Consider the following 27,856-nt stretch of genomic DNA (forward strand, 5'->3'; position numbering starts at 1 on the left):
TGACTCTACATTAAAGCCTCAGAATAGTCTTTTAGATATTACTCCGAATATTTGTTTAGGAAATAATTATGTGCCTCAGAGAACACTAAATAAATGAGCTCAATTTTAGCTCACTTAGAACTTTGTGATTCAAAGTAGTAAGCATAATAAATAAACAGCGATTCTATATGTGGTAATTAAAAAGCCGCCTTTTTAATGTTAAATTACTTTGTTTTTGTCCAGATCTTTTGAGCATTAGAATGAAGGCTATACTACTATATTGTTTGCTTCTCTTTAGGAGAAACTGAAGAAGATGATCAAGACAGCTCTGACAGTGATTTCACTACTGTTAAGGTCAGGTCTGGGGATTCTGTTGAGTCTGGAGGTAAATTCCTTTATATACATATGACTTCTCATAGGAGCTATCTTTGTAGTTAAAATATTAAGGTATTTTGTGAATTTGCTTTTTTAAAAAATATTTTTGTAAAGTTATATACTTAATGTTTATTAAAGTTGATTCCATGTATACATCTGATTAGTAATGTAATATCATGTAATAATCTAAACAAATAAATCACTTTTAGCTTTGCTTTGGCATTCATGGAAAATAAGATATTTTTGTGCTCAGAAGAAGAGTTCTTTGTTGTTTTTGAATTTTGTAGAGAAACTGATCACATTGGCATTGGTACTTACCACACTATCAGGAGTGTTACTTAGCTTTAGGAAATTTTTTGTTTGTTTTTTTGTTTTTTGCTTTTAAAGGAAGTTTTAATATACTTAGATACCTGCTTTTGTCTCTGTATTGTTCAAATTCAAACCAAGTTAGCAATAATAGTTTCTGTTTCTTTTTTTTCTTTTTTTTCTTGTTTTTTTTCTTTTTTTAAATCTTTTTTTATTTTTAATAATAGTTTCTGATTATTCATATGAATTTATCTTTAAGTTTATTCAATGAAAGAGTTGACTGAAGAGGGAAAAATACCAATAATTTGAGGCTTAAGGGGGTACTGACTGAATTTGTAAACTTCATAAATGACAAGTAATTTTATATTTTAGTCCCACAAAAAAAGTAATTCTCCACTTTCCCCTCACCATCTCCTGAGAATTTCTGTAATTCCTTTTCTTTATTTCATCATTCCACTTTTAAAATAAGCCCGTAAGATGATTTATGGACATTTGGTATTCTATATATTTCCCACCTTTCCTCATTTTTCCCCATTCTTTCTTGATGCAGACATCCTTAAAGTTGATATATAACAATTTTAATAGTTGCATACCCTCAGAGAGTTACTTAACTTTTGCATTCCTCAGTCTTCTCATCTGGATTGTTGTAAGGATTAAATTAATTCATATATGCAACGTACCTAGCAAATAGTAAACACTCAAATTAATGCTATTATTAGTTTTCACATATAAAGCTCTAAAAATTAGAGACTAAGCCATTAATATAGCCAATAATTTGCTGCTATTGCTACCAGCATATAGCTATTTGGAACTACATAAAGTCCAGGTCCTTTATCCCTTTAGAATTCTAAGTTCTTATGACTTTATTAAAGCATACATACCCACATGTAGAAGATGACTCTAAAGAACAAAATTTTGAGGAATATTAAGGAGAATACTGGTCTTCCTAGGTTATCTTCTGGGCCAATCATCACCAAAGAGGTACAAGAACAATTGGAATGCAGAAAGAAAATATTAGAGTGTATTTTTATTTTTTATGTCATTCATTTGATATGTCTATTTTTGTTTGTTTTACAATATACATAACACATAGTTAATGTACTATTTCAGTACTACGTGTATATAATGTTAGAAAAATGTTTCAGGGATTGATGCTGAAAATTTTTTTTAGCAATAGGAGTACACTATCAAAAATATTTAGCCACTATACTTTTATTTGTCAAAATCTTCTGTTTCCAAAATAGCAATTAGATCACTTTTAAACAAATTTAGTTATAAATTCCACTTTCATATGAAAAAAATGTTTTTAAGAAGAGTAAACTAAAATACATAATATATTGCCCACTTGCAAGAAAAATTTAAGGCAGAAATGAATATTAATGATTTCTAAAAAATCCATTGTTGTAAGCTTTCAAAATTTTCTCCAACTTAAAGGTTTCATTATCTCCTTACCTCATGCCATATTACATTTTTTTCTTTAAAAAGTGGTTAGGGGGCCGGCCCATGGCTCACTCGGGAGAGTGTGGTGCTGATAACACCACGACCACGGGTTCAGATCCTATGTAGGGATGGCAGGTTAGCTCACTGGCTGAGCATGGTGCTGACAACACCAAGCCAAGGGTGGAGATCCCCTTACCGGTCATCTTTAAAAAAAAAAAAAAAGTGGTTAGGGAAAAGACATAATTAGCTAATTTTTTAGATATGACATGACTCTTTAGAAACTATATGTTATGCATCCACGGGTTGAATTCCCTTGGGGTTTATCTGAATATTTTTGCTCTTTGGGTTAAATGCTTGTTCTCTTCTAAAATGTATGTTTAAAAAGTTAAATGTTATTTATAGTGGACTGGGTTTTTTTTGTTTTTTTTTTTTTTTTTAGATCAAACCAACAGATCATCTAGTCAATACACAGAATCACTTTGGCAGTCATCACAAAGTAAGTAAAGCCATGTTTACAGGTCTACCTGTGTGCATGGTTAAATGCTGTCCTTATTTTTGAAGATCCTCTTGCAATTTAATGTACATGTTGAAAAAGAGGTGTAGTGAATGCTAAAAAAAAAAAAAAAGCTCATCGGATATCTCCCTCTGTCTTAAATTCACTTGTTGAATTATTATTCTCTGTACCCAAAATGAATTTAAATTTATAAAACAAAATAAAAAACTATTGCTTTCTGTGATTTGTTGAATGTTCTTGCTTGCAATATTGTGTTGATTGTTTTCAGTTTAATGTAGTAGTTTGAGCCTACTTCTATGGACATACTCTAATAAGGGTGTAAAATTTTTTGTGTAGTATGATTTCAACTCTGTTGCAAATGTTTGGAGGAATAGATAAGTGATAAAGCACATATAGTAAAAAGTTAATGGTAAACTAGGTGATGGGGTACACAAGTGTTCATTATAAAAGTCTTATAACATTGCTTACAATTTTGAAAATTTTCATGATCTAGTGTTTAGAAAATATAACAAAAAATGTTGGAAAGTAATAAATTAACATGCTAACAATGATTTGTTCAGTGTAATAGAATCATTAGTGACATTTTTATTATTTTTTGAATTGAAGGTTATCAACAATGCATATGTATTTCTTAGGTTAAGCAAAATAATACTATTTTTTTCTTTTTCCATTTTCGAATCAAGTCTCAGAATTTGAGTTAATTATTCATCAACTGATAATATCTTTGTATGAAATCTTCAAGAACTTTCTTTTCGTTCTACATCACCCAAGAAAAAGCCTTTGGAAATCTGTTTTATAATTACTGTGTTCACAGAATTCCATTTTTTGTATTTTTTAATTTTGGTTTTTAGTATTTTCTGGGTTAGTGACTATAAACTGAGACATAAAATAAATAAACTGTTGAAACAAAAAAATCACTTGTGAAAAATTACTCTTTGAATTATCTTATATGTTTGCCCTATTTTACATCTTTGATCTCTGGAAACTCTGAAATGTGTCTACCTGTATAAATGATACTGTACCCATGCAATGAAATACTATTCAAGGGCCTGCTCGTGGCTCACTTGGGAGAGTGTGGTGCTGATAACACCAAGGCCACGGGTTTGGATCCCTGTATAGGGATGGCCGGTTAGCTCACTTGGGAGAGAGTGGTGCTGACAACACCACGTCAAGGGTTAAGATCCCCTTACCGGTCATCTTTAAAAAAAAAAAAAAAATACTGTTCAGATATGAAAAATGAGTTCTTTTTATACTAATGAATGGTGATCAAGATACATTGCAGTGAATCTAAGGTGCCATTGATTTATAAAGTACTTCTTAGAATTTGATCAAAGAAAATATTAAAAAGCATGTGTCTACTTTTTTAAAAAGTATTTTATTAGTGTAGACTAGAAACAAACCTGGAAGAATATCTGTCTTATTTACCATGGTATTCCTGCACTCAATGTTTTGCACATAGTAGATACTTACTAGATATTCATGATTTGTTAAGTCACACATTTCTAGTATGACACTGTTTTTTTTTTACAGCTAGCATATTTTGCATTGTATTCAGAAAAAGTAAAGTTGAAAATAAATCTACATTGATACTTGTATGTATCATCAGTGGGTTAGAAGTAGCTAGTTTCTGTAGGTCAGATTTGAAAATTTACCTCATTATCATTGTAATGTCATTTTCTAATTTTCCCATTGCATCATTTTACAGTTGTCCTTAAATATCATCTTAAAAGTTGAAGTATCATCTTTTATTTCATAGCTACTTTGCAGTATCCACAAATTTTCACATGTAGTACATACCTTTCTATATTATATGGTATATAGTATAGACTGCCTGGATTTGTATCTCAGCCTCACTACTTTTAGATATGTAATCTTGGGGAAATTATTAATTTCAGTTTTCCCTTATTTGCAAAATAAGGATATTAATAGTTTCTACCACATAAGATGTGAGAGTTAAGTGAAATTATTCTTGACATCTGGTAAACATCACATTTAACCATTATTTTGATGGTAGTGATCCTAAAGCTGACTTCTGTTGTTCAATTCCTGAACATTTTGAAGTTTAGAAATGTAAAAAATATATATATATATATATATCATATATGTTTGGGACTTACAAGAGAAAGTTTTGGATTTTTTTGTTGGGTTTTGGGGGGTTTTTTTGGTTTACAGTATCCATAGTAAACAAGAAAAATGTCTATACAGTATCTTTTTTATTTTTTTTTCTCAAGGATTCTATGACCTTATTCCTGTTTTCTGTTTCAGGTCAAGACTTCACAACTCATGGTGAGCCAAGTTTAGTGCTGCGAAAGTAGTTGGTTGTCTGCTCTTTTTTCAGTCAATCAAATCTAACCCTGCCTTTTTTTGCCAACAAAAAGCTCTAATAGGATTTTAAGTCATTTTACCCTCATTGCTTTCTTAATCCACCACACATTGGTATTACATGTGATAATTATTTTGTGAGGTAGAAATGTGTTCAAGGCTATTTTACCATAAGTAATTTACTTGCAAGAGTAAATGGTTAACTTTTGTTCTTAAATAACATTGAAATCTAATGAAGCGTTTTTGAAACTCAGTCATTCTCACAGACCAAAGACTTGTACATAGTTTTGTCTTTTAGGTGATAATTCTTGCATAGTTATTTGCTACCTGTTTTGCTGTGGAAAGTGGATAATCCTCACTGATATCCTTTGAAATTATCTTTTACTTCTGAAACTATTGCTTTCACCAGTTTACTCCCCTCTTTATTTTGCCTTTCTGATAGATTTATCTTATAATATTTGAATGTGGTATAAGCTTTCAAAGTATGTGAAATGGTATTTTCATATATGTATTTGCTTCAGGCTTGAGATATAAAAAAAACTCTCAGGAATGGATGGAACAAACCACAGGAATACGGACTAGGATGCAAAGTAAGTAGTTATATCTATGTTACTGGAATAATTTTATTTGCTATGTTTTTCTTGATTATCAAATATACAAAAATATTTAGTTCTTCATATAAGCATTTAGGTTGTTTGTGATTTCACTAATAAAGTGCAGCTATGATTACTAGTTTAGTAGTTTTCGTTTGCTTGGACTGACAGCAGATGGACTGGGTATTATAGAATGTAGACAGTGGTGTGAGAAAACCAGTGGATGATGAGTCTAAGACTTGACAAGTTTTCAGTTCTAGCAGCAGTACAATCTGGATATGATAATGCAGTTCTGCTCTTGACAATACCTGTATTTTGCTTTTAGCAGGCTTTGTTTGTATAAATAACCACTTGGAGCAGCTTTGCATACCCATTATTTTAGTTAATAAAGGCTGACATTTACAAATTGTATTTTCATGTTTAGATTTAGGATGGATTAAATGTCATAGAATTTAAGAAATACAATAAAATGATGTGATGAAACAATCATACTTTGAACTCAGTGCCTATCATAATTTTTGTAGAAATGTGTCCTCATTAAACCTTGAGTGTATAAAAAAATTTCATGCATAGTGCATAGTCTCTGCCTTAAGTGACCTTTAACCTCTATCCCTTCTTTAGTCACTTTACCACAATAAGTCTTGAAGTCATTAGGTATCCCCTTACTTTTATTCAAATAATATAAAAATCCCCATCATGTATCTCTTGCTCATGAAATGATTAACTCTGTAATTGGACGAGATAACCTCTCTGGCTTTGTTTTATCATCAGTAAAGTAATAATAGTCACAATTTATTTTTTCTCAGTAGTGAAATTTTTACCCACATATGAGTTCTTCAGCTGTCTACAGCTGAAGTAGCTTTTTACCCTTGCCTTATTGTTGGCTGTCATTTCTTATCACAGTGTGTGCCTGCTATTAGAAATTATTTCCTCTTGCAATTTGGTCTTCCTGACCTATTGTAGTTAGAAAACCAAATATTAATTGTTCAGCTTATTAAAATTATGTTTATAACAGAATCAAAAATTAAAATTAAATTTGGAGACCTAGGACATACTCTTAGAAGTAAAAATGCGTGAGTTTCACTATGTATACTATGAAAAGTTTAGAGGCTTCTTATGTTATTTCTTAGTTCCTAACTATATATTCAAGGTAATTAATACCAGATAAATGACTTCCAGGTAAGTGAAGGTAGTACACATTATCAGAAAATGTTTACATAATTTTTATATATAATATATGTTATATTATATATATAATATATATAATTTATATATAATATAATATAATTGGAGGAATCCAATTAGGCACTGCAATTCAGAAGAAAAAATAATTATATTGAATATTTGATTAAAATTTAGAAGTAGATCTTTTTAGCTGCTAAACTGATAGCCAATTTTTAGTATTTTGTCTGTTTGCATTTCTACTTTTTCTTAAATTAGAATATTTATTATGGCATATATAGTTGTACATTGGTAGATAGCCATCTACCATATATAGGTGCTGTATCGACCTTTGAGATTTATGAAGTAACATACCAGAAATGTGCATGTAACATAATTTTTTAGACCTTTAACCACATGAAGACTTTATGATAAAACAGTAACCAGAAACCAGAAAGAAAATATTTTCACGGGAAGTAGAAGACTACAGTGATTTTCAAATAGCCTTATAATAGATTTCTCCTCAAGATCATTTTTTAAATGTTTTTCTTAGTATTTCAAATTTATCTCATTCTCTTAAGTATACATTTTTGTCTGCTTTGGTGAGAAAAACATGTCATTCTTAAATTTCAAGAACCTGGGACTTCAGATCCTTCTTGTCACCCCATGTTAGCACCAGTTCCCTGGGTAGATGGGTCCCAGTTCAGGTTTCCCCCTGCATCATAACCTTCTAGGGAAGATGGCACTACAATTTTTACGTTTTCCTGTTTGTCAGGTGATAAAACAGCATAGGGAAGAATATGTCTATGGAGAGGTCAGACCATTAATACGAGAGGTCTTCAAAAAATTCATGGAAAAGGGCCGGCCCGTGGCTCACTCGGTAGAGTGCGGTGCTGATAACACCAAGGCCGCAGGTTCGGATCCTATATAGGGATGGCCGGTTTGCTCACTGGCTGAGCGTGGTGCTGACAACACCAGGCCAAGGGTTGAGATCCCCTTACCGGTCATCTTTAAGAAAAAAAAAAAAAAATTCATGGAAAGATTTGTATTATCTTTCACTGTGGGCTAAATGTGTCCCCCAAGTGTTCATGTATTGGAAGCTTAATCCCCACTGTAACAGTGTTAAGAGAGTGGGAAGTCCTATTATGGTAATGTAAGGTGGGGCCTTTAAGAGGTAAGGACTATACCCTCTTGAATGGATTAATCCATTGATGGTTTAATGGGTGGTAATGTGGTTCTGATGGTCTTAAAAGGAGAACAAGAGAAGAGGTTAACTATCTTGCGCAGCCCATTCACCATGTGATACCCTGGATTTCTTTAGAGCCATCACCAAGAAGGCCCTCTCCAGATGTGACCCCCGGACTGTGGTCTTCCGAGCCTCTGAACTGTAAGAAATAAACTTCATTTTCTTATAAATTACCCAGTTTCAGGTATTCTATTATAAGCAGCATAAACAGGCTAATACATCTTTCAGTTCTATTTTTCCACAAACTTTTTGAACTTACCCTTGTATACATGCTTTGGAACCTGCCTCTAACATTGGTGTAGAAAAAAGAAGACAGAGTTTGGAGTTAGAGCGCTTGGGTTACTGTCCTAGCTTCTCCAATTACTAATTGAGTAATCTTGGTAGTCACTAACCTTGTGAACCTCAATGTTCTTACCTTTAGAGACATAAGTGCCTATAAACAGGTTATTTGTGGTGATCTTATATATGTAGACACAATTTTTTAAAGTCTAGCTATCACATAGTTTTAATGTTTATTGTTAACAGTATTTTGTACAATAATAACTATGGAAGATTTATGCCCTACACTCTTTACTTTTATAGAGTGATTGATTGTTATATTACTCTTCAGACTGGAAAAGCTTGAGCTTTCTTTTTTAAGAAGTTTTTTTTCAGAATTTTTTCAGAAATTTTGTTAAGAGGGATAGAGATTAACTTTTAGACAATGCCATGCCTGAGCAGTGTATACTCTGCTAAGTATGTGTTTGAGTTCTGTGAATTACATTAGTATTATGTGTGACACATAATTCATCGTTAACATCATAGAATAGCACTTCATAGCATTTTCATATACAAGCATATCTCAGTGATATTGTGGATTCAGTTCTAGACCACCACAATAAAGTGAGTCACAAATTTTTGGTTTCCAAGTGCATATAAAAGTTATGTTTACACTATACTGTAGTCTGTGATGTGTGCAATAGCATTATGTCTGGGGGATAAAAAAAACAATGTACATACCTTAGTTAAAAAATACTTTATTGCCAAAAACTAGTAAGGATCATCTGAGCCTTCAGCAAATTATAATCTTTTGCTGGTGGACGGTCTTTCCTCAGTGTTGATGGCTGCTGAATGATCAGCATGGTGGTTGCTAAAGGTTGGGTTGGCTGTGGTAATTTCATAAAATAAGACAACAGTAAAGTTTGCTGCATCAATTGACTGTTTCTTTCATGAAAGATTTCTCTGTAGCATGTGATGCTGTTTGAACTTCTTTAAAAAATTAGGGTTCGTCCTCTTAAATCCTGCCGTTGCCTTATCACCTAAGTTTGTGTAATATTCTAAATCCTTTGTTGTTATTTCAACGGGGCTCACAGCATCTTCACCAGGAGCAGATTCAATATCAAGAAACTACTTTCTTTGCTCATTCATAAGAAGAAACTTCTTATCTATTAAATTTTATGAGATTGCAGTAATTCAGTCACATCTTAAAGCTCCACTTCTAATTCTAATTCTCTTGTTGTTTCCATCACACCTGCAGTTACTTCTTCCACTGAAGTCTTGAACCTCCCAAAGTCATTCATAAGGGTTGGAATGAACTTCTTCCAAACGCCTGTTAATGTTGATTTTTTTTTTTTTTTTTTTTTTTTTTTTTTTTTTTTTTCTAAATTTGAATGCAAGAAGCACAATGAACAGATTTTATGTTCGTGCTAGCTTTGGTTGAGACCATGCACTAAATGTACATAGAGCACTGAACACGTGGAGATACGAAAACAGGAACGAGAACATGCAGTTATGTAGCACTTCCTAAGTGCTTTATATTGTATTTATATTAGTTTGCTAAGGCTGCCAAAACAAATACCACAGACTGGGTAACTTAACAGAAATTTATTTCCTATTTTAGAGGCTAGAAGTCTTAGATGAAGGTGTTAGCAAAGTTGGTTATTTTGGAGGGCTCTCTCCATGACTTGTAGATGGCTATCTTTTTCCTGTGTCTTCACATAGCTTTCCCTCTGTCTGTGTCTGTTTTCTTTTCTTTTTCTTTTTTGTCTTTTTCCGTGTCCGGCAACGGATCGCAACCCTCAGTGTCGCCCCCGTACCAGATCGGGACCGGCAACGGGATCGCAACCCTTGGTGTTGCCCCCGCGCCTCGCTCAGCCAGTGAGCGGGAACCGGTCTGTATGTGGGATCCGAACCCTCGGCGGGAGCACCACCGCACTTCCCAAGCGGCGCACTAGCGCAGTGCGCCACCGGGCCGGCCCCTTAATGTTGATATTTTGACCTCCTTCCATGAATCACGAATGTTCTTAATGGAATCTAGAATGGTGAATCCCTTCCAGAAGTTTTTTAATTTACTTTGCCCAGGTCCATCAAAGGAATCACTGTCTATGTCAGCTGTAGCCTTATGAAATGTATTTTTTACATGAGTCTTGAAAGTTGAAATTACTCCTTGATCCGTGGGCTGTAGAATGGGTATTGTGTTAGCAAGCATGAAAACACCATTAATCTTGTACATCTCCATCAGAGCTCTTGGGTTGCCCCTGAATAGTAATATTCGGAAAGGAATCTTTTTTCTGAGCAGTAAGTCTCAACAGTGGGCTTAAAATATTTAGTAAACCATGCTGTAAACAGATATGCTGTCTTCTAGGCTTTATTCCATTTATAGAGGACAGGCAAAATAGATTTAGCATAATTCTTAAGGGCCCTACGATTTTCAGAATGGCAAATGAGCATTGACTTTCAAGTTAAAGTCACCAGCTGCATTAACACCTACCAAAAGAGTCAGCCTGTCCTTTGAAGCTCTGAAGCCAGGGATTGACCTCTCCTCTCTAGCTATGAAAGTTCTAGATAGCATCTTCTTCCAATATAAAGTTACTGCATCTACATTGCAAATCTGTTGTTAGTGTGGCCACATTTATCAATTGTCTTAGCTAGATCTTTTGCATAACTTGCTGCAGCTTCCACATCAGCCCTTGCTGCTTCATCTTGCACCTTTATGTTATGGAGATGGCTTTTTTCCTTAAAACCTCATGAATCAACCTCTGCTAGCTTCAGACTTCTTCTGCAGCTTCCTCACCTCCCTCAGTCTTTCTAAAATTAAAGAGTTAGGACCTTGCTCTGGATTAGGCTTTGGCTTAGGGAATGTTTTGGCTGGTTTAATATTCTCTCTAGACCACTACAACTCTCCCTGTCAACAATAAGGTTGTTTCACTTTCTTATTCCTGTGTTCACTGGAGTAGCACTTTTAATTTTCTTCAAGAACTTTTCCTTTGTATTCACAACTTAGCTGTTTGGCACAAGAAGATAAGCTTTCAGCCTGTCTCAGCTTTTGACATGCCTTCTTCACCAAGCTTAATCATTTCTAGCTTTTGATTTAAAGTGAGAAACGTGCGACTGCTTCTTTCACTTGAACACTTAGAGGCCATGGTAGGGTCATTAATTGGCCTAATTTCAATATTGTTGTGTCTCAGGGACCCTAGGAGAGGAAGACAGATGGGGGAACAGCCAGTTGGTGGAACTCTAAAACAATTACAATAGTAACATCAAAGATTACTGATCACAGATCATCATAACAGATATAATAATAATAATGAAAAAGTTTGAAATATCATGAGAATTACCAAAATGTGAACCAGACACAAAGTGATCACATGCTGTTGGAAAAAGTGCACCAGTAGACTTGCTCCAGGCAGGGTTACCCCAAACCTTTAATTTGTAAAAACCACAATATCTGTGAAGCACAGTAAAGCAATGTGCAATAAAATGAGATATGCCTGTACATTACCTCATTTGATCTTTGCAATCATGGACTGAGTTATTCAAGATAACCATTATCTGCTGGGTTTAGGGATTTTTTGTTTTAGCTATTTTTTGTTGTTGTTGTTTTAAGTAATACAGTTGTAAATTTGATAACCTAATTTAGAAACTTCTAAATAATGAAGTTTCCTAAGCTGAATTAGTAATTGAAAAACAATGTGCCTCTGAGAGTTAGGACTGATGTCATTTTATTTGGGTTTTTTGGTCATATGACCAAAAATGAGGCTATTTATGTATCTTAGCAGTGCTAATTTTATTCCTCCGGTTTAGTCCAGTGTTTCTCAAATGAAAGCTGTTGAGAAACATAAGGAAGATCCACTAGGAAGATCATTTATATATATAAAAGTTATAAAATTCCAGGCAAGTTATAGATGGCAGTTCTGGTAAATGTAGGTCATACGAATAAGAGGACTCAGCCTCTCCACCCTCTGAACCCTGTCCCTCCGTTTCCTCTTAAATGTTAAAACCTGCTGCCATGCTAAGAAAGATGGAGGGAAAGGGGAAAGGTTAGGATAGTTTTTGATTTATTTTCTAAAGTAATGATGGAAGCAGAGCTTCGATGGAGTTGGGAGAAAATTATTATTGAGCTTTATTGTTCAACCACAGACCTAAAACAGAATTACTTGTCTACTAACAGAAATGATAAAAAGTTTTAAAATATTATTTTAAAAATAATATTTGAAAAAATGATCAGAAGACCCAGAGAAAATGTTTTAATAAGTTTGGGGTAGCAAATAGTGAGGATTAGGATTGACTTTTATATTGAAACACCTTATCCAGATAATTCAGTAATCCATAATCCACATTTTGTCTTTTTCCCCCTTTTTACAGCATCTTCACCAGGCAAGAGTTCAATATATGGCAGTTTTTCAGATGGTATAATATGTTTCCTTTTATTGTGGTGTGCTTATTTTCTTTGTTCTCTTACCTTTATTCCAGAAGTTTCAACAATCTTATTAAATAATTATGGGTCAAATACTTCAAGGCTTTCTCTCAAAACTAAGTGTTGAGTGTGTGCTTTGTACTAGACCACTACATGCTGTGAATAACTATAGGTATTGTTTCTCAAGGAGCTTTCAGTCTAATGGGCATTCTAATATTCTGCATTTTCTTCTGCTTCTGGTTGATCTCCGCCTTCTTTTCTCTTGGTGGAATTTGTATCTTCTTTCTCTATTAGAAATACATACTCAAAGTTAGAAACGTACATTGAAAGTCTTTTTTTATTACTCTTTTCATTAGATGACAGCATTCAGACATCAGAAGTTAGAAACCAGTCTCCTCCATCAACCTCCAGCCAACGTAAGTTTGTCTGTTCCATTTTGATTAAGTGAATCTCTAAAATTGGTAGTCCGTAATTGTTAAAAAATAGTTTTTGACAGCAGTATCACTTAGTCTATTTGAAGAATCATATTTAAGCACTTCAGAGGGAAAAGCATATATTTTACTACCAGTAAAATTCTTTATGGGCAAACTATATGAAATAACATCTGGTTTTCCCCTTCACTTTATTGTCCATAAGACCAAAATTAAAAGTTAAGAAGAAAAGCTACTAATACTGTCAACTGAGCGAACCATGCTGAATCATAAGAGAGCACATAGCATGACATAATGGGATTACCATGAGTTTTGGAGTCCACAGACCTGTATTTGAACTAGATTGGACCACTTACCTCCTGTATAGCTTTGGAGCAAGTTTCTTTTATTCTCTAAGCCTGTTTATTCTCATGAATGAGTACTAAGAAAATTAATTAACAGTGATTCTTAAATTTTTTTGGTCCCAGTACACCTTTATATTAGTAAAGTTATTAAGTACCCCGAAGACCTTTTTTTAAAAAAATGTGGATTATATCTATCCATATTTACCTAGAAATTAAAGTTGAGAAATTGTTTAAATATTTATTAGTTTATTATTTAAAAATAATTTAGTAAGAAGAGTGACAAATTGCTTTGCATTTTTCCTAATCTTTTTAATGCCTGACTTAATAAAATGGAGCTGTATTCTAATATCTGCTTCCACGTTCAGTCTGTTACAATGTATTGTTTTGATCGAAGTATCTGCAGAAAATCCAGTTTTATACAGATATGAAGAATTTTAATAGCCTTTTCAGATAATTGTGGATATTCTTTTTTGATGCTATCCGAAACTCAACAAGGGGTAGTTTCTTAAATGTTATTTGAAATAAGAAATCTGAAACCACATTAATGATCTTTTCGTACTATGTTACATTAAAATGCATTAGTCATTTTTTTTTTCCTTTTTGTCTTTTTTCGTGACCGGCAACGGATCGCAACCCTCAGTGTTGCGCCCGTACCGGACCAGGACCGGCAACGGGATCGCAACCCTCGGCGTTGCGCCCTCACCTCGCTCAGCCAGTGAGCGGCCGGTCTGTATGTGGGATCCGAACCCTCGGCGGGAGCGCCGCCGCACTCCCAAGCAGCGCACTGTAGCAGTGCGCCACCGGGCCGGCCCATGCATTAGTCTTTTTAATACAGTCATCCCTCAGTATCCCTGGGTGGTTGGTTCCAGGACCCCACAGATATCAAAATTAGAAGATGCTCAAGTCCCTTATATAAAATGGTGTAGGGCCGGCCCGGTGGCGCACTGGAGAGTGCACCACTTGGGAGCGTGGCAGCGCTCCCACCGAGGGTTCGGATCCCATGTGGCGACCGGTTCCCGCTCATTGGCTGAGCGTGGTGCGGGCGCAGCACTGAGGGTTGCAATCCCGTTGCCGGTCCCCGGTATGGGCGTGACACCGAGGGTTGCGATCCCGTTACCGGTCAGTAAAAAAGACAAAAAAAAAAAAGGAAAAAAAAATAAAATAAAATGGTGTAATACTTGCATGTAACCTATGCACATCCTCCCATATACTTTAAATTATCTCTAGCATAATATATTGTAAATGCTATGTAAATAGTTGTTATACTGTATTGTTTTTTATTTGTATTTTTTATTGTTGTGTTGTTACTTTTTATTTATTTATTTTTCTTTTCTGAATATTTTTGATCTGTGGTTGGTTGAATCAGCAGATGTGTAACCCACAGATACACAGGGCCAACTGTACTTTGAATTGCGCTATCATGCACTGGTCATTCGAAAAATATTGGTTTACTAAAATATGCAGCTCTTCCAAATGTTGACACATTTGTAATACAATATAAAAGATCATATTTGTTAATATCACCGCCAATCTCACAAGTTTAAAAACGTCTTTAAGTATTGGGAGCGGTCAAGCTCATGGTGGCAGATAAAATATTTCCCAAGTCCTTATTTTCACTTGAAAACTTGAAGTTTATAATTGGCAACCAATATTGTCAATTTTCCTAGAAGTAACAGGCTCACTTTGTTCATTTTCAAGAGAATGTCTGCCAGATACACAAATGTAATTAACCATGATGGTTTTTTATTTGTTCTTTCAAAATAAAATGGTATTCCGTGAAAAAAGGGCTAATTCAATTTGCAGTTTAGTTGCAGAGTTCTCTTCCTTGAGACAGCCATTGTACTGTGCTATATGTAAGTTCCTTATGTATACTTCCCATTTCTTCACACAGAATATTGAGACGATATGTACTCAAGGATTAAGATTTAATAAAATAAGTACTAAGAGCTTCACAAAGGACACTTTTAAGTGAAACTGCCCCCCCCCCCCCATTTTTAACCTTGACTGCACGGCAGTGAAAAGTACAATAACTGTACTAGTACAGTTTGGTGACTGCCCTGTGATTCATGCCAAGGCATCAGAAGTTTTTCCCACCATTGCTTTTGCACCACCTGTGCTAATGTCAACACAGTGGAAAAGTGAAATAATATCTTATTATTATGAGAATAGCTTTAACCTCATGGATCCTCCCCTAAAATATGGTCTTGAGGCACCCCACAGACCACACTTTGAGAACTGTTGCTCTGAAAGGTCCTTAGTACAATTATTATCTAAAGAAGTCAATCAGTAAATAAAACATATAAAAGGATTGTTGTTACTGTCATATGATTATTTGATTAAATGAAGTAGTATATGAGAAAGTGCTTTATAAACTGAAAAGCACTAGGTAAATGTAAACTGATATTTTCATTATTGCAAATAATAATTAGGGATGAGTTGCAAACTAAATTTTATCAGTGTTAAGCTGAATACCGCAAAAAGATAGGTAAGCATCTAAAGGGACAGCTAGCTATTATGATACATGGAAGATGTTCACTTATATTGCATCCTTTTCTTTATCCCTTTATATACTTCAGAAATATTCCACCTTGGGTAATTACCCGTGTGAACTGCTGAGTTTCTAAATTAAAAAATATATTTTATAAAGGGTCTTTTAATATTATCTGCCAGCTATTAGCGGTGGTAATAAATTTTTCTTTATAAATGGTTTTATTTCTGACTTGTTTATGCCATTTTATATGTTTAAATTCTACTTTTTCCTTAAAGACTTTTTATCATTTTTACGTTGAAGAGATATGTGTGTATTTATACACATAATTTAAAGCCTGTGAGATCTTCTTGAAAACTTTATAAATTATTTTATTTCTTTAAGAAAGAAAATTATCAGCCCCCTTCTTTAAAGTCCTTCCTCTTTTGCCTAATATTTATAAAGATTAATACTAATTAAAAGTCACTCACCCTTGAATCTAAGAAAATGTTACTTATATCTGTCATTTCTTTTTTTCTGAACAGAAGTGACTGGACAACCCAAAAATGCATCTTTTGTCAAGGCAAAGAGGTGGTGGTGGCTACTTTTTCTGATAGTTGCTCTTGCCGTTGGGAGTGTTTTGTTCACTCATACTCCTGAGGTAGAAACCACTGCAGTTCAAGAGTTCCAGAACCAGATGAAACAACTTATGGATAAGTACCAAGGTCAAGATGAGAAGCTGTGGAAAAGGAGCCTAACGCTCCTGGAAAAACATCTCAATAGCTCCCGTCCTCGGGCTCAGCCTGCCATCTTGCTGCTCACTGCTGCCCGAGACGCTGAAGAAGCACTTAAGTGTCTGAGTGAACAAATTGCTGATGCCTATTCTTCCTTCCGTAGTGTTCGTGCCATCCGGATTGATGGGGCAGGCAAAGCTGCTCAAGACAGTGATACTGTCAAACTAGAAGTAGATCAGGAACTGAGCAATGGGTTCAGAAATGGCCAGAATGCAGCTGTGGTACACCGCTTCGAGTCACTGCCCGCAGGCTCTACTTTGATCTTCTATAAATATTGTGACCATGAAAATGCAGCCTTCAAAGATGTAGCCTTAGTCCTGACTGTCTTATTGGAGGAAGAGACACTTGGAACCAGCCTAGGCCTAAAAGAAATTGAAGAAAAAGTGAGGGATTTCCTTAAAGTCAAGTTTACCAACTCTAACACACCCAACTCCTACAATCATATGGACCCAGACAAATTGAATGGGCTCTGGAGCCGTATTTCTCACTTAGTCCTACCTGTACAACCTGAGAATGCCCTGAAAAGGGGCATCTGCTTATAAGGGGTGAGAGCAGGAAAAAGTCATGTCTGAAGTTCTGAGAATTTTTCAGACTTTCCAACCAGAGACAGGATTCAGAGCTCTTCTTGAAAGAATTGGTTTCTTTTTAAAGGAAGTTAAATTCTTTCGTAAACATGGAACATCTAAATCATTTATTCAACCTAATTATCTGTCAAGAGAATCATTTCTGTTTCCATTGAGAGCTTTGTTAAGAGTATCTTAAGAACATAAATTATATGGAGTCTCATAGAGGATCTATTTTAATTCTGGACTGAGTCATTACTGCTATGGGTGACCAATGAGAGGGATTAGGCTCCTTTCTTATGAATCTTCCCGATTTTTTAACTTGGATTTTTCACAGAATTTATTGAGTTTATTAGTAAGGCAGCTCCCTAAATGTAAACATGGGTTTTCCCATTATGTTCCCTTTTACACTATTTAGGTGTGAGTTCCTTAGTCAGGTTCTGCTTACAGGAACAGAAGTAATGAAAGGTCATCTGTGTGTGTTTGAATTTTTTCTTTCCTTTGGAGGGTGGAGAGAAGGAGGCTAGGAAAGAGAAATTGTGAAATAGGGAGGGTAAAAGGAGAAAAAAAACTTCAAGATGAAATGTTAGAATAACCCACTGAGAGATAGATTAGTCAAACATAGGTATATGAACTCTGTTAACTCAATGAATTCTGTTGAGATTTGTTTTTTATATTTCCTTTTTTTTTTTTTTCTCCAAGAAATTCTTGGTCCTTCCAAGGATTTTTAAAGCATGTATCTCACGAGGTTTAATATATTTGCTCATTTGACTCTTAAGGGTAGGTTAATTCAGAGCAGTTTATTTTGGAAATATCCCGAAGCTTTTGTTTGAATTAAGAAATATAGTTTCAGGAATTGATAAACCATTTGTTAACCAGCTTTCCTGGGATATTGAAGACGGATTTAATTTTCTGTGAGCCCACTTGTTGTGGTCTGTCCTTTAATGACACTCCATAACAAATATAAAGATTTACTATGCACATGATAAATGTTATTAATAGTACCTCAAGCCAAGAAAGTGAGCTTTGCCATATATGAACAAAAGTTAAATGCATTTCCATACTACTATAGTATTTTAGCTGTGACTTTTCATCTGTAACCAAGCTTTCTCATTTAACTGCTTTGGTTTTCTTAAAACCATAATTCTGGATCGACCTTGTTGTTTTATTGTCCACAAACCTTTAAATGAAAATATTGTGTTTAGAGTGCTAGAGTAGGTCATTGGCTTCATCGTTTATCCTCTGATGGTCCCACGACTGGTGGTAGAGAGTGGGCTAATTTCTTTCCATTAGTACTACAGTATCTGTAAATTGATACCCTGTATGGTAATTTGTTTCTGACTGTCAGAAGTAAGGTCATCTGATTTATAGAGGATTATAAAACAGGAGTTTTTGAAAAGTCTTATTTTATACATACATATTATATGGAGAAACATGTTTTTAATAAATGTTTCACTGACCCAAATAATTTTAAAGTAATTAATATGTTACATATATCTTTAAAAAAAAAAAGTAATTGTAGCAGGTGATCTGTAAATGACTTTAAAAGCTATTTTAGTAATTTAAATAAATTTACTTTCTTGGTTTGTACTCCCTGTATGCGTTATAAATTTCTTGATTTATAAACCCTTTTTTTCTTTAATTAATCTTGAGTGTTTTCTTTACACTTGAACAGTTTTAATGACTTTGGTTAGAAGAAACAAAGAATTGGATCCATTCACAAGTACGTTGGTTAGAAATGGAATAGCCATGATTTACTGTTTTATCCATTATGTTCTATTCTGAATTATCATTAAAATGGAGTTAATTTAGGTATTCCTAGCTTGGCAAAAGTATCTCTACAGCAACATTTCTTAAGCTTTTCTTTATTACATTTCTAAATAGCCTTTTTAGATTTTTTTTTTCCTAATCATCCCCTCCCATGAGATTTTAATACCACACATATACTGTAGATCTGTTATGGAGTGTATATATTTTTGTGCTTTATACGAAATAGATTTTTTTGCCCACCACAAACCAATTTTCACCCCCATTGAGAATGCATGCTCAAGAGCATTTATGTTTAAGGTAATTGCTGCCTAAAACATTATTCTGTTTTCTCTCATGTTATTGTAAAATTCTGTGGTATGAGCAGGTGGAGTCTTTTTCTAAGGAAGAGGATTTTATTGGCATTAACCACCAAGGGTGAAGAAGTCAGCCCTGAGCTGAATGAGGAAGAGGAGGAAACTCCCTTGACTGCCTGTCTCTTTATGGCCTCTTTATGGCCTTCTGGGTGGTAGGGAAGTTATATCCTATCACCTGAGCATAAACAGGGAGGAACCCCTTGCACTCTACACTCTAGGCATAATGAACTACTTGCAATTTCCTAAACATATTGTGCTCTTTTGCACATTGTTAGATTTCTGTTATACTCATTTCCTACCCTCTCCCTTTCCCCAATCTCGTGCTCTGCTAATTCTTATTTGTTCTTAAGGCCTTGGCTGCTTAGGCAGAACTTCAGTGTAATCTTCTCTAATTCCCTCCCTGCAAATACTGTTTTAAGTACCTTTTTAAATTTTTTAATTTAATTTTATCTATTTTTTTGTAGCTTAAACAATAAGACCTTTATTATGATAAAAACCAACAGTGTGGGGTAGGGAGTTCCTGGGTTGGGTGACTTCAGAGGCTGGAAAAATCCATCATGAGACAACAGATAATGCCCCTGACAAAGGGAAACCTCTACAAGCTGCTAGTCGAAGTCAGCTCAAGTTCTCTTGTCCAAAACTGGCTGATGTCCACACCCAAACCAGTCAAGGTGGGGAGGGAATGAGTCACTCCAAAGACTCAAATGACTGGTGAATCTTCCAGATGATCAAGAGGGCACAGCATCCTGTCTTTCCTGAGCATTTTAAAGTAACTAAGGTGATAAACACTGTGGCTAGGTACCTCTTCTTCATGCTCTCATTTATCATATATCACCCCTGTCACAGCTTCAGCACACTCCCACTACTATATTCCTCTTGAGAGCAGAGAACTGTCATCAGTATATGCACGGCGATAATCAGAGTGCTCAAATATTTATTGAATAAAAAGGTCAAGCCCCTACCTAATTAGGGGCTTTTTTTTTTCTTGTTATTCCTGAGCCCTTTCTAAAAGCTTTATATAACTTATTTCAGCCTGGATTCAGCAGTGCAATGAATAATTTAAAAAGGAAGAGGACCAATGCAAATGGTAAAAGTGAAATGCACTTCTCTGGTAGAGACAGTGATTATTACTGAACGATCCTCAAGGGCAAGGTTACTATCAAGGGAAAAGACGGGGAAGCCATGAGGTCTTTCCACAGATTTGGCATTTGAGTTTTCTTAAAATAGCAAGTTTCCTTACATCTTCTATCGCCTAAATAGGGTATTATAATCCAGATAAGAGATGGCTGCGAGTGTTGAGAGAGAATGGTCTGAAAATTTTTCAGTATAATGAAATGTTGAATATACTAATTATCCTAATTTGAGCATCACATATTGCACACAGATATTGATATTCAATGCTATACCCCACGGATATGTACAATTAATTATATTTCAATAAAAAAATTGGGGGGCCGGCCTGTGGCTCACTCGAGAGAGTGCGGTGCTGATAACACCAAGGCCACGGGTTCGGATCCTATATAGGGATGGCCGGTTCACTCACTGGCTGAGCGTGGTGTTGACAACACCAAGCCAAGGGTTGAGATCCCCTTACCGGTCATCTTTTTAAAAAAAAAATTTTTTTTTTAGTATAATGACACAGTCATCACACAGTCCTATCGATGCGGATTTGGGTACACAGGTATCATATGTTTGTAACTCATATTACCACAGTGTTGACTTTCTGAATGCCTGCATGTAACCCAGGAGTTGGTTAACTGTCCTTGCATACCATACAGCCTCTGTTCTGAACTCTCTCAGCAAAATTCAGCACCTCTAATTCCAATTGCATCAAGAGCATTGGCAATTTCATACAGAGAAAAAATTGACCATAGCACACAACACACTCCGTGGGAAACTGAATCATCCTCACCCCTATTGTAATGCAAGACGGTATCATTAAGAGAACAAGCCGTACAGTCTGGAGTCTGTCTAGGTCCAAATCCCAGCTCCACCCCTTTCCTGCTGAATGACATTGGCAAATTACTTAACCTCTATATGCTTCAGTTTTCTCATCTCTAAAGTGGGGAAAATAATGTAAACACTATCTTACATGTTGCTGTGAGGATTAAGTGAGTTAATACATGCAAGCATTTGGAAAGTTCCAAGTACATCAAAGGGCTACAATGTTAGCCATTTTTGTTCATCAAAATTCTTACCATTAACAATTCTCTCTCCTTTTCCTGTGTGGCATCAACTGTGACTGGCTTTTACTTCCACCCTCTTAGGTGATTTGTTTTGCAGAGTACTTGGACTTTCTGCCAGCTTATACCTCCATTACAAACCCCAGCCTATCACAATGTTCATTAAACGAAGGACCTGGCAGTTACCAGAGTCCACCCACCCCCAAAATCGGGGATTGTAAAGGACAAGAAGGCTTTTCCATCACACACGCATGATTTTTATATTTCCATGGCTTATTCTTATTCATCTTCACTGTCTTACTCTCATCCTTAAAGGCCCTCACTTTCTTTTATTCAAGCAACTGTAATTTGCTATTTTCCAAGTGCTGCACACACTACCCCATGTTGAACACAGATGTACCAGCCAGATCCCCTTTCAAGGAGGAATTTGTTGTGCCAGCTGCTGGGAGTGCGTTCAGTGGACAGCCTTCACTTCATGGATTGCTTCAACTACAGAGTATCACCTTACCCAAGCAAGACCTTGCCTGGGGAGAGGGACAGAGGTGCACATCCAATGACTTGATTGAGTGGAGATAAAGGGCTGGCCTTCTCAGCAGTGCAACTCTGATGGGCCATCTGCCCTCCAGAGCTTCCCCATGGGGTTGGCTGAGGCTATATTATACCATGACTTCCCCCACCCTTATCCTGCTTCCTTCTCCTTTCCACAAGTGTCAATACCAAGAGCACACCCTAATAAACAACCTGTACATTAAATTTTGTCTCAGAGTCTGCTTCTTAGGGAACACAACGTATGTCATATTCCAAGCTTAGCATAGTCTATAAATTGAGTAAATAATCACTAATGTTTATTGAGCACTTACTATGTGCCAGGCAACATGCTGGGCACTGTACATACAGTGTCTCATTTAATCTTCATAATCTTTAAGTAGGTACTATTACGATCTCCATGTTACAGATGAGGAAAGACAGACCCAGAACTATACTGCTCGTAACCGGTGGAGCTAAGATTTTAACTCAGCCTGACTCCAAAACTGCATTCTTAACCATCATTCTACATTGCATCCCATCATAATATCCACTTCTTCTTTTTTTTTTTTTTCCTTTTTGTCTTTTTTACTGACCGGTAACGGGATCGCAACCCTCGGTGTCATGCCCGTACCGGGGACCAGCAACGGGATCGCAACCCTCGGTGTTGCGCCCGCACCGCGCTCAGCCAGTGAGTGGGAACCAGTCTCCACATGGGATCCGAACCCTCGGCGGGAGCGCCGCCACACTCCCAGGCGGCGCACTCTCCAGTGCGCCACCGGGCCGGCCCCATAATATCCACTTCTTATGGAGCAAAAATATTAAACCATATCTTATAAACCGTAAACATATAATCAAGATAAGTTAAGGAAACAGTGCCTGACCCACAGGATCACTGGATTATCTAATGACATTTACACCTCTCTATAGAGATAAAAACCTGACAATAATGTTTGAAACTCTATTATGGAGAATTTCTTTCTAATAACAAAGGCCTACTATAGTTCTCATTTCCTAATTTGAATGTAAGTTGAACTAGCTGATATTTAAAGTCTCTGTCAACGCTGATTGCATAAAATTGGCAACGATTATAATAGTTCAAAATACTGTAAAGCCTGAAGAATTTTGCTTGATGTCTCCTCTGAAAGAGTCTCTTTATCTCTTGTAGTCCATGATCTTGTAGTCCATGTAACCCATCATTCAACAGCCGTCTCAATCTGTGTTATAGTAGTGTCATACCTGCTGCTTGAAATGGACATCTTAGTGGACATATTCCAATGAAATCTTTTCCTTTGGAAATAGTTCCAAAGAAATAGGTTTTCTGTTGTTAACTAGTAGGTTCCAAAGGCCAAAGATTTGCTCCTCTGAAATATTTTTATTAGCCTTGGATAAGCAGTTGATAGACACACACGGAATGAAGTGCTTTTGTGTTCAGGAAAAGCAGCCAGCTTACTATCTCTGACTTTACCTTTAAGATTTGTTATTGAATCAGCAGCCCTGTTTTTTCAATCATCTGGTTATTCCCAAGATGGCCCCTTGACCTTTGCAGTTTTCCTGAGGAGATCAACATGTATTAGTTGATTGGACTATAGGTTAAGCTCAGATTTAATTCTAAGCAGGTAATCCCTCACCCTTAAATCATCCCTTGTTCCTCTAGAAAAGGGACAGAAACATCAAAATTTACAGCAGTCTCAACAACTGCCTTAAAGCTTTCACAAAATGTAGAGAGAGGAATATATATATATATGCACATTAAAAATTACTTTTTTAAAACCCCACCCTAAATATTACCTTATAATATGAAAAAAACTATAAATTAACAAGAGGATTGAATGGATAAGGCTAATACAACACTCATAGCTATAATCATCTCCCATAATTACAAAGTTAAATGCTTTTAAAAAATTCATTTCAGATCCTAAATATAAGCATAAGAGTTCAAACAATGACGAAAAAATTAAAGTCCAGTTTCATGGTTTCTTCAAAGCATCAACTCTCCTCAAAACAACAAAAACAGCACAATGAAGCTAAAATACATAAAGAGTATAAATAGAAATGAATAAAGCCAAAAAGCAAATTGAACAGGGAAAGTTTGGGATCAAGGTGCTGGAATAATCAGCCAGCCCGGTAAAGTCCATTTCTCAGACAGGATGAGGTCATGCTTCAGATAGCAAAATACTCCTGGCGCCTTTCTTCCAAGGTTCTCCATGTGCTTTGCTGACATTATCTATTAGCAAATATTATTACCCCATTTTATAGGTGGAGAAACTAAGATACTAAGAGATTAAATAAATTGCTTAAGCATGCACAATGAGTTGATGATGATAGCAGAAATTTATTTGGAGAATCTAATCTACTTTTCTATCTGAATCACTACGTCAGCTTTCTAGATACCAAAACACATTTGCTGGTGTAAATTTTTATTAAATGTACTTTCTTTTTTTTTTTTTTTTTTGTCCTTTTTGAGACCAGCCGTACCGCGCTCAGCCAGTGAGCGCTGTGAGCGCACTGGTCATCCCTATATAGGATCCGAACCCGCAGCGGGAGAGCTGCTGTGCACCCAGTGCCGCACTCTCCTGAGTGCGCCACGGGCTCGGCCCTTAAATGTACTTTTAAAACTGATTATTATCTTATGAAAACAATTTAATGAAATACTTTTGCTATAAATCACAGTTGCTTTTTATGAGAGAAATTTAAGAGGTGATTAAAAATAAATTCTACCAGATTCAAAAAGTTATTCACATTAGGTTTAGGTTATTTAGTAAAACCCATTTTAGATAACTAATATAGAACTAGTGGAATTACATCAGTTAGTGTCCAGTGTCCTAATAGCTGTTGTGTGTGTGTCATAAGTTATTTGGGGGTAAAAGAGGGGAGAAGGAGTGGTCTAGGAATTTTTCTATACTTCCTACCCCCACCTAACTCAGAAGTGACCCTGAAAATGCTGTAATCTGTATGGGAACATATTCTGGGAGGAAGGGGCAGGTCTTGGTTATTGTCCTTTCAAGAACGTTACTCTCCCTTTCACTATTGTCCTCATCTCCCAGCACATATAAATATTCATAGTCTGCTTTACGAACACAATCTTTCGACTGTGTAGTCCATATTACTACCTTTTTTTTTTTTTTTTTTCTGAAAAGATGACCGGTAAGGGGATCTTAACCCTTGGCTTGGTGTTGTCAGCACCAAACTCAGCCAGTGAGCGAACCGGCCATCCCTATATGGGATCCAAACCCATGGCCTTGGTGTCATCAGCAGTGCAGTCTCCCAAGTGAGCCACGGGCCGGCCCATCCATATTAGTACTTTTGACAAAAGTCACAAATAAAGATAAATTCTATTCTAATAATATCAAATACTTGTGCTAAATGTAAACTGTAATCACAGGACAAAACATGTTTTATAATAACAACTGCACATAAACTCTAACTACATTTCAAAATGTAAACTCTACCTTTCAAAATTTAATAAATTTCTCCTTCATTTTGGCCTGAGCTCAGGATCAAAGTTACTGACAGGAGATCAAGTTAATTTAGGGCAGAGAGTTGCATATAAACATCCATAGATACACAAATCCTTTCTTTATCACCTCTGTGGGCTGGTTAAAAGGTAGAAAGATACTTGGGGAAAAGAGAGGAATAATCAACTCACAAACAGAACTATATTTTATTTAGTCACACATCTTTTTTGTGTAACCAAAGCACTGAAATCCACACCCCAGTGCCCTTTCCAACTAGTTTCTCTCTGGGCTGCATTGCACAGCCACGTGGTATAATGGAACAGGCATGCATTCTGAATTCAGAAGATGGAGGTTCGACCTCTAGTCTATACCACTCTCCAACCTTGTGACCGTGAGCAAGTCACTTCTCCTTTTCACTTTTCAACTTCCTTGTCTGTGAAAGAGACATGATGTTAATATATCACAGATTTTGATGGAATTAAACAAGACAATGTGTGTGAAAGTACTGAGGTTATTGGAAATTATATGAATGTTTTTTACATGTATGTTATATAAAGTACATATGCATTAGTTATAAGTAACCATTTATGTATGTGAGACAATGGAAATTTGAAAGTGCACACGTTTAATAAATAATTAGCATATGTTAAAACAGTGTATATGTTTACACAAGTTTTTCAATTCATGCTTAATATATATGCAATCACTTATATTTCCAAAACCAGCTACCTCTTCACCATCACTCTTATTTCTGTCAGTTTTTCAGTTGCTTCTGCCCCCTTATAATATTTTGCAGACCTTTTGTTAATGCAGTAGGATTTGTAACCACATGCTCACACGTTCTCATTCCTTGTTCAACAGGTGGGGAGAACCCAGTCCCTGGATTCCAGGAGTGTTTTTAGTGGCTGATAAGCCTCACTAAAGCCGGTGGGTCTTCCAGGCTGAGCACCCAGCTGCCTTTTTCTATTTTGGGAGGGACCACAGAAAATCTCCTGTCAAAAGTTTAAAACTTTCCACTGCCTGTAAATAGGATGGTTCATCCCTTGCAAAATACAACCTACTTTGGTTACCTAAAACCTCATTCTGACATATCCTTCAGCTTTTCTTTTTAATTGCAGCTGTTTTGCTATAGATATTTCATTGCATATTTCATTTGTATTATTATCCATAAATCAGCATCAAAACAGAGAGGTACTCTAACGAGAGATGCTCTTCTCTCTAAGAGTGTTCTAAGAAAAAGGGGTTGCCTCTGTACATTTAAATTGATTACTATGTCTGCTACGCTATTTAAAGAGAATGCCAATAGGGAAAACACTAAAGAAAAGAAGGTACTCAGCGCTAAAAGAAACTAATCTTTGAAGGCTCATGAACATTAAATGTAGGGAAATATAATTTTTAAAGCTTAAAAACATTCCAAAATTATACATTTCAGAAGTACTCTTGCTCTCCATCAAGTATAAAACTTAATTTGGGGAAAATAGGAAAGACTTAGTACTTAGATTCAAATATATTGGCTGTCTCATTCATAAATCTTGTTGAGGAAATCTAACAAGACGGAAGCAGATCATGGCAATAAAATGATCAAAAGTTGGCCTCACCCTAATTCAGATCTTCTTCCCAACACTGGAGTTCACTGTTTTTATATATTGTTATATTTTTGTACAAACACATAGAATTAATTTGTTTTTTATTTATATAAACAGACTATAGACATCATTCAAGCAACTTGCTTTTTTTTACATAATACTTTTTTTAAACAATGTTTTGTAGACGTACCCATTATTTCTAATATCTCATAATTGCGATGATTCTAAGCCTCTATTTAAAAAAAAAAGCCTTAGGTTTTTGCTAAGTCCTGATTTTATTACCAGAAATAAAGAGAGGAGGAAGAAACTCACTAGTTCCGTTGCCTGGCTCTATTCCAAGAGCACTTCTGTACTGGTTTTAAGGGCAAGATTAGCCATCAAAATTGAAGTGTGAATCTGAAGCCATATTCCAGATAATTCAATCCCAAAAAGCTACTTTGATCTGAACAACCAGATATTTAAGAAGTATATCTGGGGCTGCCTTGGATTTCCAATTAGTTCTCCTATTCTACTTCACTGATGAAATGAATTAATCCATACATCCATTCAATGAGTTTTTATTAACTGTCAGCTAAATGCATAGCACTGTGTCAAATAGGTTTATGTTTTATTTTTATTGTGAAGAGTTAACTCTGTGAAGGGCATTTTTATCCTTTTTCATGTCAGCTTTACACATTACAGGATATACTTCCTAAATCCTAGTTTCCTTTACCAATGAACCAATAACTCAAAAACAGGGTGGTGGGAGAAAATGCAGGTGCTACCGCTGAT

The 27,856-nt window shown here is 35.6% G+C and overlaps 1 protein-coding gene across 3 annotated transcripts in view; it reads left to right on the plus strand.

The window, feature by feature from the left end:
• The window catches only part of TOR1AIP1 (torsin A interacting protein 1), a 34,570-nt gene extending 15,718 nt beyond the window's left edge, over positions 1 to 18,852 (plus strand). Inside the window, exons 6-13 of one of the 3 annotated variants that reach the window (XM_008572937.1) lie at positions 278 to 364; positions 2,540 to 2,596; positions 4,880 to 4,921; positions 5,458 to 5,526; positions 8,012 to 8,077; positions 12,560 to 12,604; positions 12,968 to 13,027; positions 16,399 to 18,852. In XM_008572937.1, the coding sequence (XP_008571159.1) occupies positions 278 to 364; positions 2,540 to 2,596; positions 4,880 to 4,921; positions 5,458 to 5,526; positions 8,012 to 8,077; positions 12,560 to 12,604; positions 12,968 to 13,027; positions 16,399 to 17,189 (1,217 nt within the window). In that variant the 3' untranslated portion in view covers positions 17,190 to 18,852. The remainder of the gene's footprint in view (positions 1 to 277; positions 365 to 2,539; positions 2,597 to 4,879; positions 4,922 to 5,457; positions 5,527 to 8,011; positions 8,078 to 12,559; positions 12,605 to 12,967; positions 13,028 to 16,398) is intronic. The other 2 variants (XM_008572939.1, XM_008572940.1) reach the window with 2 other exon arrangements.
• The last annotated feature ends 9,004 nt before the right edge of the window (positions 18,853 to 27,856 follow it).

Source organism: Galeopterus variegatus, unplaced genomic scaffold (genome assembly GCF_000696425.1).
Source record: "Galeopterus variegatus unplaced genomic scaffold, G_variegatus-3.0.2 Scaffold850, whole genome shotgun sequence".
NCBI lineage: Eukaryota > Metazoa > Chordata > Mammalia > Dermoptera > Cynocephalidae > Galeopterus > Galeopterus variegatus.